We start from the raw sequence: 20,696 nt of genomic DNA, 5'->3' as shown, positions 1-20,696 counted from the left end.
ATGCCAAACTGTCACAAGACTTTAAATTAACACAATGGTAACACAAAAATTAATGGACTGAGACTCTTCCAGGGAAGTACCAGCAACTTATACGGTGCTTTGAACTACAGACACGTACATGGGGAAAAGAAACACGGACGCATCCCGCGGATGTTATGTCCCATCGTGTCCCCAAGACTACCAGTAAGAATGCGAGAGTATGACGCACTCATATGCACTCATTTGCTCCGGCTCAGGTTTCCCCTGGGCTCAATGCCAAGCTGACACCGCACACACACACACCTACAACACACATACACCCTCATCCCCCCCCCCACACACACACACACATCAACACAAACACAAGGACATACATATCTCTTCCACGTAGGGTGGCCCAGAGGCTACTTTCACCGCAATTATCCCCTCCCCCTCAATTTAGATACTATTTTTGTACACTCTACCCCCATCAAATATTCACACATATGAACATCTATATGTTTTTCTCTGTGCATCCTCAAAATGGCCATACCAAGCAAACTATCGAACTTAAAGAATGTGAAAGAACATCTTTAGATAAACAATGACTGTTCAAATTCAAATTGTGCTTAGATAAATGAATTAACGTAGCTGCTGCAGGACTGCACTAAAATAGCATGTTGATTTAGAATGGCTATTACTGACCAAACGTGCACGCATGCCTGCCATGTGACGTTGCTGTGCACCACCTACCCACTCCGACACAATGTGCGGGGCTACACTGAAGTTGCAGTCACAAGCATGACATTTTGCTCAGTATTTGGTGTCACAAAGTATTACCAGAGAACACTTATAAGATCACATTTAACAGTAAGTATCCAGATGTTTATCTTGGCAGTACAACACTGTCTACTGTTGGAAGAAAAAAGTGGCACTGCTTTTGTTCTAAAACTGTAGCAATTTCCTTCTGTCTGTCCCCTTGCCTCATGGAATCTGTTCACTTTACGACTACCAAAAACAACACACCTACACACATACACACAAACACATTGCAAACTTTGGAAGTAAAAAACAATGAAACACTAAAGCATGGACAGGGCACTCTCTTGAAGAGAATCCTATCCATGTTCACAGTCATTTCACAAAACTTACGTTGACAACACCTTGTGCATCTAATCTGAAGTTGAAGTCTCCAAAGAGAAAGAAAGGCACCCTCGTGTGTTTGTCTCGCGTTAGTCTGTCAACGAAAAACAGGGTAATATCATTTAACTCGCACACAAAGTTGCAAACAATCTCACTGGCTTACAAACCCATATTAAACTTTCAATTGGATATTATTCCTTTGAAAATATTTATGCAAAAATTGACGATGGTTTACAATTAGATTTATATGACTTTCACAAATCTCTATGACAATCTTTGTTTCCTTTGGTTAAAATGGCATCACCCTTCACTACTAAACATAATCACTATCATTACACATCATTATAAACTTCATCATCATCATCATCACTATTTTCATTACTATAATCATCATTGCTACTTATTGATTCATTTGCTAACCTATTCACTATTCACTTTATTTATTGATTATAGAACCTAACCAAGACAATTTCTGCAGAAAGAAAATTACCTTTGTAAGACATGTTCTAATGCTTTCCTTCTGTTTTTGCTGTACAGCGAAGGAAATTTCTGCAAAAGAAAAGAAAATGCACAAATGAGCACATGATGAAAATTCTCTTCATACTTGGATTCATGCAAAGAACTGGCAACACCTAAGAAAAAGTGTACCCAACTCTTTGACAACCACAACAACACTATTACTCTTTGTTGGAACAGCAAACAAAAAGAGCAATCGAATGTGTAGCAATTACCTACTGCCGCTTGACATACGACAGCAATGTTGGTTAGACCGCTACGTGTTTGTGGCAGTCTTTGAAATTCTCTGTACGTGATCCACACAAAAGAATACAACGAAAGAACAATCAAAGACAGGCAGCTTATTCAGCTCGACAGAGAGCATGTGGTAGTTTGTGTATGCAGAGAAAATGACGGGGTAAACTTCATCACTTCCAGCTCTGTGGCTGCCTAACATCTCTCCTCTGTCAATCAAGATGTGGAAAATAATCCCTGGACTTAGTATGACTCTGAATTATCTTGCGTCACTAGCAAATACGCAAGCATGTTCTCCACGTATATCTAAAAAAAGCCAAATGCAGACAACTCCCTCTATTATTACTTTCTTCACAAATGGACTTCAACTGAGCATCTGTACAGAAACGTGCAAGCAGTGGCACCTTGATAGCCAGAGTGTGACAGACAAGGGGAAAACATAAAGTGCATGTTGCATGTAACTGTATCAGTCTTTGAATCAAGACTCAAGATTAGATACATTTTTCAATTTAACTGTGCTTTATTGTCAACCATATCTAAAGCTTTTGCAGTGCAGAAGAATATATGTACATTAATAATAATATCATTATCATCATCATCATCATCATCATCATCATTATTATTATTATCATTTATCATCATTTTTATTATTAATGATATTATTAAGGATTTTTATTACTGATGTTCTTGTTATAATCACAATTATATCCGAGGGAAAATGGACAGGAAGATTCATTCATTTATCTCCTTCATTTGGCAGTATTTCAAACAAGGCAAATAATGACAAACTACACAAACATCAATGAGAGAGAAAGAATATTTGTGTACATGTATGTCAGGGTTAAAGTTTTATGCAGGAAAGAATAAAAAAAAAAAAGATTTAGAAAAACAGGTGAAAACAGTGCGATCAAGTTCGCTCTATTTCTACCACCCTGATACATACCACACGGCAAGAGTGCCTGACATGTGATGCAGAGCGAAGTGAAACTGTGACACTGAGAGCAGCAAAATATTAAAAAAAGATAATAATAATAATGCCAAAGAGCAAGGAAAAAGAAAAAGAAGAAGTAAATGAAGGGAAAACAAGTAAAATTGAGGTGGAGGAGAAAAGAATGGGAGCCTGGCTTACCGTTTCCACAGCGATGACATTGCTCGCATCGTGAAACAGGTGCACATTGACCAATTCAAACGGCCTGGGAAGAGGAAAAGATTTTAAAAGAAAACAAAAATCATTGAATGGAATTCACTGTGTGAGATTGTAAGGCACACACAAAGCCTAGTCCTTGAAGTCTAGAGAGATTTGACTGACATTCGTCTCAAGCTAAACGAGGCAAACAGTATTTCACTTCAGGAAAAGTCGAGAAAGCAGCTGGTTTGTCGCCGTTCGAGGCGCAGCACCCCAATTAGCAATACACCATTTATTGCATTTTACTGCCCCTTTAGAAAAACAATAAAAATCATTACTCTGCCGTTCTTCATCTTCATAACAGGATGAAAGAAGAAGAAGAAGAAGAAAAAAAAAAAAGGGCTCTGGCATAAAGAGCTCGAACAAGAGTAGGGCAGATACCAAAGTCAACAAAGAAGGCTCCGGGTGACGTAAATGGATTGCCATGACAACGGAATATGATATGGCCACGCGAGCAAGCAGCATGAAATTTGAGACCACGAGGAGCTTACACACAGACCTGGATACCAGTCAGACTAAATGACATCCGCTACATCAGCGTAACAAGGAAAAGTGTTTGCACTGCCTTTTTCAGGCAGATTGTGAGGGGGGCAAAAAGTCATCTACACTGTGGCAGAAATGGTAAAAAAAAAAGATACACACAAAAAAAAAAAAAACTCATTTTGAAAGCATGACAAGTTTTGAATTGGTTGTGCAAGTCAACGTTGGATATTTCGATGTCACGCTCCGCAAACATCTCTCATAATTACTGGCTAAAAGTCTGCTCTCATATGACTTATGGCAAAAACAACCAAAGGCCTTTTCAGGAAAAGAAAAAGGAGAAAAAAAAATGCTTTCGATCAACTTGCAAAAAAGTATTGTAGTTTCTCTAGGTGCCAGGTAAGTCTCATGAGTGAGAAAAAGGGGACACATGTTGATGAAAAACAGTATCAGAGCTATGGTAACATAAGAGTATATAACACACTCTCTCTCTCTCTCTCTGAAGGAATACTTTTATATTCCCACAATAAAATACATATCGTCGCTGGGGCGACAAGACCTCGTATCTACAAAATGTCAATTGTTCAGGGGAGCCAAAAAACATGGCGGCCAAAGCACTGTGGCTATTGGGATAGCCTTTCCTTTGACATGCCGTGGTGGCTTCATTTTTGGAGTAGGACAGTTGGGATTTGCACAGGAAATCACTTAACCCATTATTTGACCATTAATCGAAAAAAGTCATTTTCACCAAAATTGCAGATACAAGGTCTTGTCACCCCACAGCGACGATATGTAGTTTACTCCTCATGGAAAGCTGTAATCTCAGCTTGGGATAACAGGTATAAAACTAACGAAAAATCCCTCTAAAATCATAAAACAGGTGAAGATCAATGAAACTGGACCCAGAGGTTTATACACAACTGAAGTTATATGCACGAGAAAAAGAGCCATACACCAGGAGAAAGGTGGGCACTGTCCTCGACCCCCTCCCCCTTCCCCCAGCCCCCCATCCTTCTGGTATACCAACCTTCCGTTGATGCACCATCTCGTCCTCAAGAATCCTTTTCTCGACCACCGGCACTGTTTGTGACAGGAAAGAACACAGAAGTCACTCAATATATACATACACATCAGTATCTAAACAATGACATGATCTCTGATGAGGAGTCTGTATCTTAACACAACTTCAGAATTTCTCTGAAGAGAATCTAGTCCTCAAGCTAATAACTGGATGCTCCCTCTCTTAGGTACATTGTACTTATTAAGAAATTCAACATTTAATTAATGAGTTCAAGCAAATATGTCGAATCTACAAGTGGTAGCTTCATGGTGGCAGCATGTATCGGTGCTGTGCCAAGTTAAATACGCACGTTGTGCAATTTTCACATTTGCTGACATTATGTATTAAAATGCCTGTTGGCTTGTCTTGGGAACATGCTGTTCACGCAGACCAGTCTATTATTCACATCCTGATCATTTTTCTCATGTGCAGTTATCACACTTACAAAGATGTAAATGCCTTTTGGCTTTGTCTTGGGATTGTTCTGTTCACATAGACAAGTCTAATGTTCATTTCCTGACAAGCTCTCTCACGTGGGCATATTGACAAAAGAACACAATCGTTGAACCAGGGGTTTCAATAGTTCATAATCTAATTCAAATCCCCCCCCCCCCCCTCCCACTAATTCATTGTCATCATGGAACTACTGTAAAAGTGGAAATTTTCACGATGTCGAAATTTTTGCGCATTTTGCGTGACAAGAAACTAACGTGAAAATAAAACAAAAATAATTTTGCTTGTTATATATGTACCACTGTGTAATGTCTCGATTCCACTGAATTAAAAACTTGCCCAATTCCTCTTACTCTACAGAGCATGAAAAATTGCTCATGTGAATATATTTATTTTTACAGTAGCTTAGCAAGACTTATGCCCAAAACAGGTCAGAAGTTAGATATACTCATCCCCCCCCCCCAAAAAAAAAAAACTCCTCTTTGTAATCCTACCCAGGTGAGTGACTAATGGTAACATTATTATATAAACATGACCCTCTTCCTATTTTCTCGTCTTTGTAATTACCTCTGCCAAGGAAGGAGGTTATGTTTTCATCAGCATCTGTTTGTTTGTTTGTTTGTTTGTTTGTTTGCAAAATAACTCAAAAAGTTGAGAACTGATTTGAATAAATGAAACATGGAACAAATGAATAAATTTTAGTTGTGATCTGGGAATTGTCATCTTATGGATTTAGAACGAAGTTTTGATATTTGGGCATATAAGGTCAATGAACTTGGGTGTTCAAGCTGCATGTACTGGAGGTTTACATACATGTATAAGTGCACTAAAGCACATGCTCTCCTGCTTGGGCAAGCTGATGACATAGACGAAAGGCTTCTATATTTGGAAATTGGGTGATTTTCAGCATGCATATGTAAGAGTGGAAATCACAGATCTCTATGGAAGAACAAGATCAGTGGTGGAAATGAGCTCCTTGGCAGAGGTCTGCGCTCTCAGAGTGCTTCCCCCCCCCCCCCCCTGAAAAAGCTCTTTCTGTAATCCTACCCAGATGAGTGGTTGATGGTAACCTTACCTCTGGGAAGAAGTTGGCTGGGAACTTGAGTTTCTCTTGAGTTGTGACTGTGGCAAGGTTGCTGGAGTAGAGCTCGCGACCCTTGATTGATCGGAACTTGAACTCTGCAGCCGGGGAGAAAAGTAAGTAACACAGATTATAATAGCATTATGTTATTACGTTATAGTAAATAGGTAAAGTGAAATTTGTGTTGTGATTGGTTGGATAGTATCACGTGATTGTACAAAAATTCCAGTATAGTGGCACGACCGTGCCACTATACCGAACGCTTACAGCGCGTGCCTACGCTGTATGTACGCAGAGATTCACGCAGGGCCTAGGGAGGGACGTAGTAGGACAAGGCCAAGCATTTCAACGTATGCGCGCGTAAAGCACTGGACGCAGAATGTAGGAGTTTATACTCGAGTCTGCTCTGTGATGTGCAATAGGCATACGCGGCTGTACTAGCGTCGCGCACTGTGTACGTAAACTACAGTAGGTTGCGGTTAACTCTGCGTGCAACAAGTGCAGTGCCGGCAGTACGGTGAGTCTTGTTAGATCTAAATTAGGGCCTAGACCTACGGAAAATACATGTAGATCGAGGGACCTATTTACTATAACAATTAGTGCATGCTCTATTGATGCACCAGTACTGGACTATAGAACTCCAAATATTAAATTATCCCTCGTGCAGTTCTATTCACCTCGGCCTGCGGCCTCGGTGAATCAAAAACAGCACTCGGGATAATTTAGTATTTGTCGTTCTCTAATCCAGTATAGTGCATCGTAGAGCATGCACTATTTGTATAATACTTTACAAGTTTACGCGATGCATATCACAGACAGCTTTCGTCAAGCCATCAAGTTAAAGGGAACAGTCCATCCTGATGCCATGTTGCTTTGTTTGAGCACAGGAAAATCAGAGAAGGAGATCCATAAAAATCAGATGGAAAAAATCAGACACTCGAAATAAGTTATGAACTGATAGAGTTTAGAGAGTAATACAAAGCGGCAACTCTGTGTGGCAAAGGCGTTGAGCAGCTCGCCATTTGTTTCGTACACAGCATTTCACTAATTTTTTTTTTCTCAAATATTTTGGCGCAGACAGAACTTGTCCACCAAGGAAAACTTAATGCAAAAACTTATTACAGACTTGGCAATTTGTTTTGCTCTCTAAACTTTGTAACTGCATTTTGTGTGTGTTGTGTTTTGTTCAAAATTTTCACTGATCTACATTTCTGATTCTTCATTTTTCATACAAAGTAGCATAATATCAGAAGGGAATTCCCCTTTAAATGAGTTTGGCATATTACTCAAGTCAGATAAAGAAATAAGGGTGAATTCAATAATATTTGTGCAAACTGTGTTAATCTGGGTGAACGATGACAAAATTTGATGCAATACCTACTACCGTACTCCTTTTCATGAATGAAATGAGGCACAAACATGCCATACCCTAACTTAATGACACGGGATACTTCCTTGGAGGTTAAATTCTAGTTAAGTTTCTTTCGTTTTTTGCCCGACTTGCAAGATTTGCGAAAATAAAAACCCTGCAAAATATATACACTGCACTTCCTCCTCAAGTAAGTTTGATATTTCCTCCTGTACAGCCGTCCCTCCTGCATGTAAGTCTTATTCCAGCTAAATCATCTGCAATAGTAGATTCCAAACTTACACAATGTCACTGCTGACAGATAATGGGCTCTCTGTATAATTACTACACGGCAGCTGTCAGAGAAACTTTATACGCAACAATCACCGTTGCCATACCTACATTTACGCTCTCATGGTGGGACATACGATACATCTCGCATCAAAAACGCCTTCCTGCTTGTTGAAAGCCCATATTACAACATGTTCAAGAGAGCAGATGCAAAGGTGGCCAAACCATCTCAATTTTGCCCTGTTTTTTGTATATTTTCATTTTCCATGCTCAGCTTCTATCACTCATTGTTCAGTATTTCAAGTCGAATGATATACTTGATACAACAATATACAAACATATAAACCGAACTCTTTATATCTATAGATAAACACATACACACATATACATGTATATCACATTGAATTATCAATACCTTATTATTGCCATTTTCACTTCATACCATCCATGCAAGCGGAATGTCTATATTAGTATTTTTGTTTTGATATTGAAAACTCAATACAAAATTATTTTCTGTGACAGTAGCTGAGCAGGGTTTGATATTCCAATTTAATCATGCATATATAAAGATTGAAATAACTGTGTAGAGATCAGATGAGGTCAAATTACTTATACATCAAAATTCATTTCCTGATCATTATCAACTCAAACATTTTGGCTACAACACAGCTTTATATATACTCTTCACTTCAACCCCCACTTAAATGTACACGTGATGGAAAATTTTGACAAGTGGAAACACTGGATATAGAAAGAGAGACTCTTGCATTCATAAGAGTCAGCCCCCATCTCAATTCTGAAAGCTGTCATTTGTGCATAACTCACGGGGCACCAACTCATAAAGCCCTTTGCAAAGAGTATAAGTCGCAATAATTGCAGTTTCTATGGCAGCAAACCGTGCAGCAAGAAATCAGTTGTGAGCGATTGGAGTCGTTGCTATGGTAACTGCAATTGGAGTAACTTTCAAACATTTGCCAATCCCTGTAAGAAATGTATATCAAAATGACTCACAGAGAAATGAAGAGGAAGAAAATCTTAATCAAGCGTGTTCCCGCATTGATGTCTCTTTTTAGTTGTGAAGGGCACCCCCCCCCCCCCCAATCCACCAGACTGACCCTTGGAAAGGCACACTCACTTTCCCTGCATGACTGGTAAATACTTGTGCCTGCAGTGCAATCTTTATTCAGGTCATGCACATATTTGCCACTACTACAATAGTTATGTTCAGACGACAGGCCCTAACCTCGAGGTTAGGAAACCTCGAGGTTAAGCTCTTGCCCCCTTACTAGACGTGTGTCCACACAACGAATCTTAACCTCGAGGTTACGAAACCTCGAGGTCAAATTCCTGCCCCTTTGAGTGCGTTGATTTTTGTGTCCACACGGTGCTTAACTACGAGTGGGGACCCCCCGCGGCTCGTGGTTAGAGCGCTAACCATAAGATTTCTCGTGGCTCTTAACATCGAGCAAACCTCGAGGTTAGCAGCTAACTACAAGTGCGTCTTCACGGTCCCTAACTACAAGCTCTAACCTCGAGGTTAAGGCTTGTCGTTTGAACGTAACTATAATGAACGCCAAACGGGGCTGTCAAATTCTATTAAATTTCTCACTCAATCTGTGGCTTTAAACCCCTGTATAATATGTCATACCAGTCTGTTGACTCAAGATCTTAATCTCATACAAGACGAAATTGTCAAGTACATACAAGATGCATACATTAGAACAAATTTAAAAAACAAAACAACAAGTAATGACAAAACTACGCTGAAAAGAATTCATTTACATGAAAGAGCTTTGGTTGTAACCCATTTGTTTGTTCTGCAACACAAGGAGATGTTCAGCAATGTCATATGAAAATCTTGAGTCCAGCTCACTGGACAGAACAAGGGGTGATACACAATACAGAACATTTTTTTTTTAATGTTAAAAAAAAATAACAACTCACCTTTGAAGTCATAAAGCTGAATGTCCTTCAGTTTCTTGTGAACAAAGTAGAAATTTCCTAATGCCTGCAAAGTGGAGAAGATTATAGGAAAAGACAGCTGATGATCAATCTTCATCAAAGACACACCACTGCATAACACTTTTAGATAGTACTTAAAGGACAAGTTCACCTTCATAAACATAAGGATTGAGAGAATGCAGCAATATTAGTAGAACACATGAGTGAAAGTTTGAGGAAAATTGGACAATCGATGCAAAAGTTACGAATTTTTAAAATTTTTGTGTTGGAACCGCTGGATGAGGAGACTACTAAAGCTCGTGATGTCATATGAGTACAACAGTATAAAGAAAATGTAAAGAAAATTCAACATATTTTCGCTTTTTTCGCATAATAAAAGAGCACTTGACTTGCCTCTTTCTAAAGGCAATGGGAATAATATTACCCATGACATATGTCAGTAAGGAGTCAAGGGAATGTGTACTTTTTTCAAAAGATGAAATTTTGTGAAATTCTCTTTTTATTTTCCTTATATTGTTGTATGCATGTGACATCATACACTGCAGTAGTCTTCTCATCCAGCGGTGACTGCACAAAAACTTCAAAAATTCATAACTTTTGAACGGATGGTCCGATTTTCCTCAAACTTTCAATGATGTGTTCTACTAATATTGCTACATTCTCTCAATCCTTATGTTAATGAAGGTGAACTTGTCCTTTAACACAATACTGTATATCGACACTTTAAACACCTCCTTACATAAAAGTCACTAATACCATGGAGCTACAAATCATGAGGTTTGCTCATACATGAAATGTTGCCATTTGTAAAATGTGCCTCAAATGGTTAAAAACAAAACCACAAATAACTGCATGAACTGGTAGCATTGTAGTGATAAAGCTCCCAAACATTTAAAAATCACCCGTCTCTCAATATAATATACAAATGCATAGACTTCAATACAATAAATAGCGTTGAAGTCATAGGGTATGTCTATATATCATGGTCCATTCAATGACAAACCACTCCATGATAAGAAAAACATCATTATGTCACATGTCAGGAGGCACAGAACTAAACTAGATTTGACACTATGTAGGGTAATGATTTTTTTTTTTTTTTAATATTTCAGAATGAGTTCTGTTCTCAAAGAGTGCAATCATCAAAGAGTGATTTCTCCTGTGATTGAACTGTTAAATACCTGATAAGAAGGCATAATTTTGGTAATATCATAATGCAACATGAATACCCAGGGGTGTATCCAGGATTTTTTCTGGGGGGGTCGTAATCAAAACTTTTGGACCTTTACCTTTGCGAGGGTGTGGGAGGGGGGTGTCACGGTAGGGAGTTTTTGAATTTTATATCTTAAAATGGGGCCATTTGGTGCATACAAAAGTGACTTTTTCGGCATGGCAGTGCGGCTTAGAAATATGGTAAATTATGGCATATTAAAACTAAGTTACAAAATATACGAGGTTTTTGACAATTTGCTGGAACACCGGTCACTTTTTTTCCCTGTTGTGGGCCTATATAGAGTAAAAAGCCCTCAAAAAACAAAAATGTCTTTTACAAAAAGTGGACCTTTTGAAAATTTGGGGGGGTCGTACGACCCTCCCCCCTTGCATACACCCATGATACCTGAAGGCAATTCCCATTAACATATAATGAAGTCCTTGGGACCAGCAGTTTTGGGGGGGGGGGGGTTTTGTTGTTTTTTTTTCATTATATCAAATTTTGTTACAGCAAACTGGTACAATATCTATACAGATATGTAGATGATAATTTTGGGACGTAAATTTTAACTTTGTTTTATGGAGACATTTTTTATAACCATATTTATGAGCACTTGAGAATTGTAAGTAGAACATGTTTATTAAGCACACAAAACCAAATTTACTCCTAACGTCTTATAAGTTCCTTTAGTTCTGATGAGAAATAGACAAATAGAATAATGCTACACTGAAACAGAGAAAAAAAAAGACATATTCGGTGACTGGAAGAAATCTAATACTTCATTCTGGGACAAAATCCTTACAAAAATTATGCCAATTTACAGGTATTGTTCTGCATAAAGTTACTATAGTGAACAATATGCAGTCACTTTACAAATCAAACTGCATTCTACTACGATGATCAAATACAGGAAATAATTCAATAGGCAGGATAAATACTCTTTTTCTTAACGCATCCACCAATGTTCCCTTTAAGGATTAGGTTAGATCATTCATGCACGAGTAACCCCTTTACCAGTCGACCTAAAAGTGCATTGTAACAATGAGAGGCCCAGAATAGCACAAAGCATTCTACCTGTCTACTCGATGATAATGCAAAGCAGGTTTGATGACAAGAAATCGGAGGTGCTATTTCCCCGCTATTCACCGAGAAATGTACACGGAAGCACATACCTGGTAAAACTGACACCACAAGACATTTGCGATTATCTCCATACATTTATTCTGTGGCAATTTGTGTGATTATATACGTACTGAGGTACACTGCCTAGATGTATGTACTTCATCACAAACTCAATACATTTGTAGACACTGCAGTGTTCCTGGATATTCAGTGCTGGGATAAGGACTTTTCTGCAGCATATCATTTTTTTTTTTTTTTTAATCTGTTTGAATACACAGGGCAACTTTTTTTTTTTCAATAGCTCACATAGGAAAATGAACCAGAAAGATAGAGGAAGTTTGCACTATTTCAAAGCATGCACTTAAAGGTGATTAAATATAGAGGAATGCCAGAAAGAATTAGTATTCATATCAATATTGCAAACTCTATGTTTGCATTATTCACGGCATAATGTAATAATTCTCCCTCCATTTTCAGTTTTCAATCAGTGCGAGAAAGCGATGGGGAGAGGCGCGGAGGAGGGATCTTGGGGAGCTTTCAAACCCTATGAATGTAAGGCTAAAATATGAGCCTAGAAAATGTCGAATAAAAGACAAAAAAAAAAAGACATGGAAGGGCCTATCATTTCCCTAATGGCATGATATATGTACATTCCTCTCTGCCCTTGGAGAATTCGTTCTACGGAGTAAACAGAAGGGACGTCTCCCTGACGTCACCACGGCAACTCTCTAATCCACAGCTTCTTGCTCTCGACGACGGCAAACGCACATTTCCGCACGACACTGTGGCATAAACACGCCGGCAAACAAATGATAGGATTTCTCATTCCAGTTTAGCCTCTTTCAAAGGCTCATCGCACCGACAATCACGTGCTGAAGGCGAGCACGTCTGCGCAGGGGCCTTTTTGCTGATTTGCAAATGTTATATTATTCGTGAGCCAGCAGAAAACTTTCGAAAGACACTGTATAACATAGTTGTGGCTCAATTTCAGCAAACAGTTGTCAAACTTCCATGACTGAGTTAAGTGATAAAGTTGCAATGCATTAAAAAAAACCACTCAAACATTCAAATGTTTTTGAGAATGATGCTGTCACTATCTAACTATCTAATAAAAATACATCACAATGCTAACAGACCAAATATTGGTATGTAAACAAAACTTTGAGAGTTAAAGACATCGCTACAGAAATTTGGATGGATTCTTTAAGGGTCCTCTTGCCGGCTCCTGTCTCTCGCTGATGGCTTGACAGTGCCTCATTTGATGACACTCCCTCTGCTTGCTTTTCTTGCAATTAATACAGCATGACAGCCTTTGACTGAGGCTAACTCCACTCCAATCTCAAAATGCAAAATGTCACATCTGCTGAATCATTGCAGTTTTGCTCAAAAAGCACCAGACATTTTCTCATCTCCAGAGCATTGTGACAGCTGCCGCTCATTCGGGTGGTATGAACTCAAAAAGCGGTGTCGCAAGATAACATAGCTCGTCAGATGTCAGCTGTGAGCCCCTTTGTGTGAGGCCCACAATCAATATCCCCAACTGAAGACACTGTTAAACATTGTGGAAGTTTCATTTAAAAAATATATGGAACTTTGCTAAATGAGCTATATACAATGTACATAATACAGAATAGTGATGTCCACACGAGTGAATTAAAAAGAAACATTTTTGTTAATGTTGAGATACGCAAAATGAAAATCCCCATGCTGATAGACCATTTTACTATCGGGTGTAGGCATATATGGTTTATTCTAACATGAGTGTGTATGAATAATTGAGAGTGAAAATTATAGTCACTAACAGATTTTCATTTGGTATGAGCATTTACATGCATAACATTTATATTGAACATTATACTTTTACTTGAAGCTTCATTTTCATTTATTAAAGAAAACATCATAAGATGGTGGGTGCACATGGAATCATGCACCTCAGAGTTTTTTTGTTTTTTTTTGAAACTACAACATTGCTAGAGAAAATTTCATGATATGAATTTCAAGTCCAGCATCAACGGACTATTCCTTGTCCTTCAATATACCACTGACAGTCATTGCAACGTGTAGACACTTTCACAAGCATTTTACTTTCGCGAATCCTGGCTCCTTGCAAAATTCGTGAAAGTTTCATGAATGCACAATTCTGGTTTTACAGTGCTTGGAAGTATGAAAAAAGCCTTCGCACACACTGGCCCATTCCTCTAGAATAGGCTACCCCAAATCATCCAGGTTACATCTTCTGAAGAGGAATCTACTTTGGAAAGTCCTCACCCTCACCATAAACCATCTTTTCTCCACACTTTTTATGGATCCCTCCTCGATACAAGATATACTCACATCTGCACTGTTTGAGGTGTGCCTATAGATACTCTCATTCTATTTCTACTTTATAACACACTTTCTCCTTTATGATATAGTTATCCCTTCCATGTGCAATGAGTACACATCATGCCCAATTCCACCAGCTCATCATATTGCATGTCTGATCTTATCAACTTCTGTCTTCCCATAAAACTGCTGACCACCAAATCAAGAGCTCCCTAATGGCAGGTTTTGTGTAAGTGGAAGGTACCCTGCCTCACGCAAAAACCAGCAATAAATCAACTTTTCCTTGACATCACTCCTTATTTCATACTGGCACTGGACTCATCTGTACAGTGGCTGGCCTGTCATCACCTTCAAAAGTTTGTGGATGTCACATGGAGCGGTTACACACGGTCAAAAATTCGTCATTTGAATGATGATTCCAGTGAAAAATGATTCTAATGACGAATTTTTAGCACGTGTGGAAGCAAATTAGAATAACGAATGCTAATCACAATCACAAATTCAAATTCTAGTCCGGAGGTGAATTCCAGTGAAGTTTCACTCAAATTACGGTGCGAAATTTGCGTGTGTAATACTTGACCTCCAAAAACATCTTTTGAGGGGCGGAGCTTACATGACCTTTCAAGCACTTCCGTAGATAATAAGCGCTATAGAACCTCGTTGTTTTGATTGACAAGTCACCAAGGATTACGTAACGCCTTCGCTCTAGAATTCGAATTCTAATCACAGTTTTCGAGCGAGCGTGTGTAAGGTCTGTAATTCTAAAGACGAATTGCAATCATCATTACAATGATGATTCAAGTTACGGAATTTTCTCTCGTGTGTAACCGGTCCAAGTTTCCTTGCCAATTCCTATCAGCTTCTTGTCACTTGAATTTTAAGCATGAGAAAAACAGCATCCAAGCAAATATGATGCATTGCACAATTTACTCAGGGCTATGACTGAGGTGTCTCTGTTTGCAGTGAAAAGTTTGAGAAATTATGGTGACATTTTCCTTCCAGTTCATTTCCTGTCGACATAAAATTGACCAACATACCATCAGCTGAGAACAAGAAAAGCGCTATCGCATTCTAAGATTTGAGCATGAATAAAAATGAAACTATCCAATTTCGTGAAATAGAAATATTTCATTTAATCAAAAGCGGATAGATTTATAAGCATTTTGATTCCAATTATCAGGTAAAATAGTGTCCTTGTGGTTTGATTTTGAACATTTTACAGAAAATAAAAATAACTTAACCTTGCAGTCTTATTCCACAGAATCAGTTGACGAAGCATGTACACCACTGTATGCTTATTCAACAAGCACAACACGAAGTGACATTTGATCCCTTAAAACTAATCCTGCTTCAAGTTCTCGTATTTTACAATGACCTTGTCTGAAGATCAGCTGATGGTGCTCTGCGAAACTTAAAACTGCGGGGGAAAATTTCGAGCACCATGGAGAAGAACAAACACAAGTTTGTAGTCACAATTGACATTAGACAGCTCCGTGACGTCTGAGTACTATAATTAGCAAATTTGAACTTTTGTTGAGAGGCCGACAGAAATGTGACGTCAAAGGAATAATGAACAATGCTTCTTCAGGCTTTGACAGAAATGCTCAAATACTATACGCTGGAAATTATTTCATCAAGTCCCCGAAGAAAGGGCTGCATGTACACGTAGCAGAAACAAATCACTAAACAAATCACAAAATTCCCCTTCCTTTTTAATCATATTTCACAATAAACAGAGATAGTTCGTCATGTATGAAATATTCTTTCTTCTTCTTGGCAGATAATGAAGTGCCACTTTCAGAAAACAAAAAACACACTTTTTTTTCTTCTGAAGTCTATCTGTGAAAAAAAATACTGAATTTCTTTTTTCATTGAGATTTTTGGTCTTCCTTAACTTCATAAAATGAAATGTGACCGGGAGAACGAATATAAAGTGATTGTGTAATTTCAGACTTCCACGTCTACAGGACGCTACTCCGATTCATACCAGCAGATGTGTCCAAGTAAGGCTCAAGGGCATACATTGATCTTAACTGTGTCTGTCTCACAGGCTACAGCGGTTCATGGGGAAACAAACAAAAAAAATGTCCCTTCATGTTTTCTGTCTAGAGTAACAATTCATGGGTCCTCTTTTGTACCGGTACTGTACTGTGGGAAGTTTCAAACAAGACATCACAGGTTAATGGCAACTCAAAATGACATATTAGGCACGGTCAGAGTGGCAAAAGTTCGAGAAGTTTCAGATCGCGATCTTTAAGATCTTGAGGTTTTGCAAGTGTGACCGCAAACTTCTCGTAAAACTTCCCACTCAAACTAGAGATATTTCCCCATCCCCAACAAACTTCTCAATCTTTTGCCAGTGTGACCACTAGAAACTAAAACTCAGCGATCTTTAAATAAACTTCTTGATCTTTTGCCAGTCTGACTGCGCCTACTGATATTCTCTAAAGTGTAAGATTCTGTTCCACAGGGGACCTATAAGTGTGCCATATGTTGCAACAGGAGAGGAAATCAAGAAAAATGGCACCACTTCAATATTTGCCCAGATTGGTAGGTTATTCCTACACGGCACGTCGCCTTGACTACTGTATACGGCATATGTTTTATGAGTATAATATTTTGCAAACTTGGATTGGTAAGCCAATTCCGCTAGTGGTTGAATTCGCGATCAAGAACCAAAGTCACAAAATGAGAAACAAGCATCATCCCTTTTAAGGACAAAAAGTGAGTGATTTCGAAGCTTGGAGATGATACACAGTGAATTGTGTGATGACAGGTAATAATTTCACAAGTTGTTTATTTTTTTTTTTTTTTATATGTAAGTCAACTCGCAAAATTTGTGAAAATGAAAATACCATGAAATTTTACTATGTACACAGTATGAAGCGGCTGGAGAAATTACAAAGTCCCCCTGGTCTAGGCAGTCTATCTGTAAGAGTAACCCGAGAGGTATATTGCTAAGAGGTATGATATTGTACCTCTTTTGTGCTGCATTTCTAAGAAAACTATAACAGCTGTGTATATAGGGAGCCCTCCACAAGGCAGGCTTGCCGTCAACAAAGAGGTATGATGCAACCTTAGCCAACACTTCCTAAGCATTTAATCACAGAGTTAGGGTAACATCACGTCATAGTCACTCAAAATAACTACGTAAATCATTTAAACCACTCCGTCAGGGCTGTCAGGGCTGTGCCCCATGAGTGCAAAGCCTGCTAAAATGGTACCTGGGAAGGCACATTCAAACCGCAGCCCAAGACGCTAGCACTCGCTGCAAGTATGTCAAAAGCACAGCGCAAGATCAGGACACGACACAGTGCAGCATGGCACGGTACGGCTTACTACTTTTGTTGAGCCCAAACACACCCCATGAATTAACTACAGTAGATAATGAACAAAGATGACATACATTGTACACAGTAGGTGAGATGCCAGGTAGTTCTTCAGATCATGCACTTCTTCATTGCCATAGAATACAAGTGAGACTTCCCAGTATGCCAAGTGTGATCCTCTTTCCCCATGCCAATCTTGCTCTTAATACAAACTTAATTTTTGTTTTAATTGTCCTACTATTGCAGGGAGTGGCCTTGATTATCAGACAAACATATGACATATGAATTTTGTAACACTTACATTCATGCTGTTTGAATGTGTTACCCAAATTAGCACCCACATAAGTATTGAAGGCAAAGTAAACATGAAATCATAGTGTTGTGTTACTATACTGATCTACAGCTGTACCTAAATCTATTTCACAAAACCAAAAATAAAGGTGGATAGTATGCAAGGTTGCTGACACAAAATCATTGCAAAAATAAATAAATTCAGGATGATTTCTTGCAGAGATAATAGACCATGTGGCACCAAGCGTTCAGAAACAATTTCTTCCCTTCCAATGTACACAAAACCCATGCCCTATTTGCTGAACACCGAGTCAAAAAATAACCACACTACACGTATCTGCAGTTTGTTCAAAGGGTATCTTTTTCCGGTTACAGCTCGTTATTCCGAAGGTTCGTTTTTCCGAATTTCATTTTCGGATGAACAAATCTTTGGAATAACAAAACTTCGGATTAACGAACCCTTTTTCATTTTCGGATTAACGAACCTCTAGGTATAGGGAATTTGTGTGTTTTGGATTAACGAACCTTCGGAATAACGAACCTTCGGAATATCGAACCTTCGAAATAACGAAAAGCACCCCTTTTTCTGACGTTTTCCCTTCTCCCGTTTTGAATGTCTGACATTGTATGAACTGACGCGAATGATGATGATGAAGCGATGACAATACAATGTGCTACAAAATACTGCCACAGGTCACATTTGGTCTGCACCATGATGGAAAGCTGCTGTACTAGCCATCCATATCAAGGGAGGAAAACGGGGCGAGCAGGTTAATATCAGTCACTCAAAACAGCTGACCTCACTTCTGCTGTCAGAATGTGATGGAATTTGATTGCTAAAAATATGAGCAATTCTTCAGGTTTGAAGGTCATGTGCCTAAAATCAGCGACATGGACTGTGATTATCATAGTACATGATTGGTGATTATACTTGTAGGAGGGCAAACAAAAACCAACTAAAGATATCACTTCAAAGGTTATTAATATCCACACCTTTAGAACACACTTTTGATTACCCTTTTGAAAAATATGTCTTGCACAACTACAGTATACATCACAATCACAATCACAATCACAACGTGTGCTAAATTTCTTCTAAATCACTGACAATTAGAAAAAAAAAATGGAGAAGAATCTCAATATCCAAGGGATTATAATGCACTGTAACCATGGCAGCATACTTCTTTTATTTGTACAAATTTGTCCCGCACATTCTTTGCATCAACTTCAATAAGTGTACTAAATTTGATTTGAATTGCTTAAAAGCTGGAGTTCCATGTGCAAGGCTTTCCTTGATTGGGAGATAGTCATAATGCACTGTTACCATGGTAACATACTTCCGCTACAATCAATAGTCTGTATTGCAGAATTGATATCACTGTCACTATGTAAACCAAATTTCTTCAGAATCGCTTTAAAAACTGGAGATGAAGTTTCATCAGCAAGGCTTTTTCCACATTTGGGGCTGAACGTCCTTTGACCATGGTAATACAGTTTCCAGTATTCTTAGGATGTATCTCGCATAACTTTGTTCTTCATGTGTTTCAATTTTGTTGTGAATCACTGAAAAACTTGACAAGTAGTTTAAACTGCAAGCCTTTTACCTGGTTTTGAGGGATTAAATGTGGTGTTACCATGACAACAGACTTTCCGTTACTGTTGCAAACGTGTCGTGCCCAATCTTACAGTAACTTAAAGATAATATAAAGTTTTGGTATTAGCTCAAAAGTTTCCCTGAATTTCCTTGTCTTAGTTTGTGTTTCAGGTTAAAGTACCTTTCATATAACTAACACTGTGAGACTTATTCGCCCCAAAGTGCTCTCATGTCTTAGTAATCATGCAATAATGGTTTCGTACCAGAGCCGCCGCCGTACGGCGGCGAGGTAGTACACGTATTGTACGAAACCATTATTGCATGATAACTGCGACCAGCAGCGTGCAGCCCCATACGCTTACTGAGTAGCTAACTGCGACCAGCAGCCCCTACGCATAGCTAAATGGGGCTTCGCATTGTAGCTTACAGGATCATGACAGATTTAGTATCGCGGGTAAATATCAACTTAAATCCAAAAAAATCTTCAATTTGAAGACTTACCAATTAAGTTGAAGTCTTGAAAACAGGCTTCGGGCAACGTCTGGTTCTGCCAATAGTCCCTTTCTGTTCGAATTGATGACTGAATGTGACTCGGTCGAGAGGACCTTGGGAGAGCTACACTGAATTGACGGCCAGCGCATGCGCACACAAACATCTTATCCGTTCGTGGATTTGAAATTTGTTCGCATGTGATGTGTGCGTATGCGCTGGCCGTAGTAATCAGTGTATGTAGCTCTCCCAAGGTCCTCTCGACAGAGTCACATTCAGTCATCAATTCGAACAGAAAGGGACTATTGGCGGAACCAAACGTTGCCCGAAGCCTGTTTTCAAGACTTCAACTAAATTGGTAAGTCTTCAAATTGAAGAATTTTTGGATTTTAAGTTGATATTTACCCGCGATACTAAATCTGTCATGATCCTGAATGCTACAATGCGAAGCCCCATTACGCTATGCGTATGGGGCTGCTAATTGCTATGCGTATGGGGCTGCTGGTCGCAGTTAATTGCATGATTACTAAGAAATGAGAGCACTTTGGGGCGAGTAAGTCTCACAGTGTTAGTTATTTGAAAGGTACTTTAACCTGAAACACGGAAATTCAGGGAAACTTT

General features: G+C 38.8%; 1 protein-coding gene across 4 annotated transcripts in view; it reads right to left on the bottom strand.

Moving 5' to 3' along the window:
• Positions 1 to 20,696, bottom strand: part of LOC140241692 (inositol polyphosphate-5-phosphatase A-like) — a 116,732-nt gene that overhangs the window by 30,386 nt on the left and 65,650 nt on the right. For all 4 annotated transcript variants that reach the window (XR_011902096.1, XR_011902097.1, XR_011902098.1 and 1 more), the window contains 6 exons: positions 9,695 to 9,758; positions 6,106 to 6,209; positions 4,545 to 4,597; positions 2,981 to 3,044; positions 1,592 to 1,650; positions 1,111 to 1,195 (listed from right to left, as the gene is read on the bottom strand). Coding sequence is in view for 1 of the 4 variants with exons in the window: in XM_072321435.1 (XP_072177536.1) it covers positions 1,111 to 1,195; positions 1,592 to 1,650; positions 2,981 to 3,044; positions 4,545 to 4,597; positions 6,106 to 6,209; positions 9,695 to 9,758 (429 nt within the window). In the remaining 3 variants the exon portion in view is untranslated. The remainder of the gene's footprint in view (positions 1 to 1,110; positions 1,196 to 1,591; positions 1,651 to 2,980; positions 3,045 to 4,544; positions 4,598 to 6,105; positions 6,210 to 9,694; positions 9,759 to 20,696) is intronic.

The sequence above is a fragment of the Diadema setosum genome, chromosome 18 (assembly GCF_964275005.1).
Source record: "Diadema setosum chromosome 18, eeDiaSeto1, whole genome shotgun sequence".
Classification (NCBI taxonomy): Eukaryota; Metazoa; Echinodermata; class Echinoidea; order Diadematoida; family Diadematidae; genus Diadema; species Diadema setosum.
The sequence above is the reverse complement of the archived record's forward strand: the minus strand, read 5'-3'. Positions and strand labels throughout refer to the sequence as shown.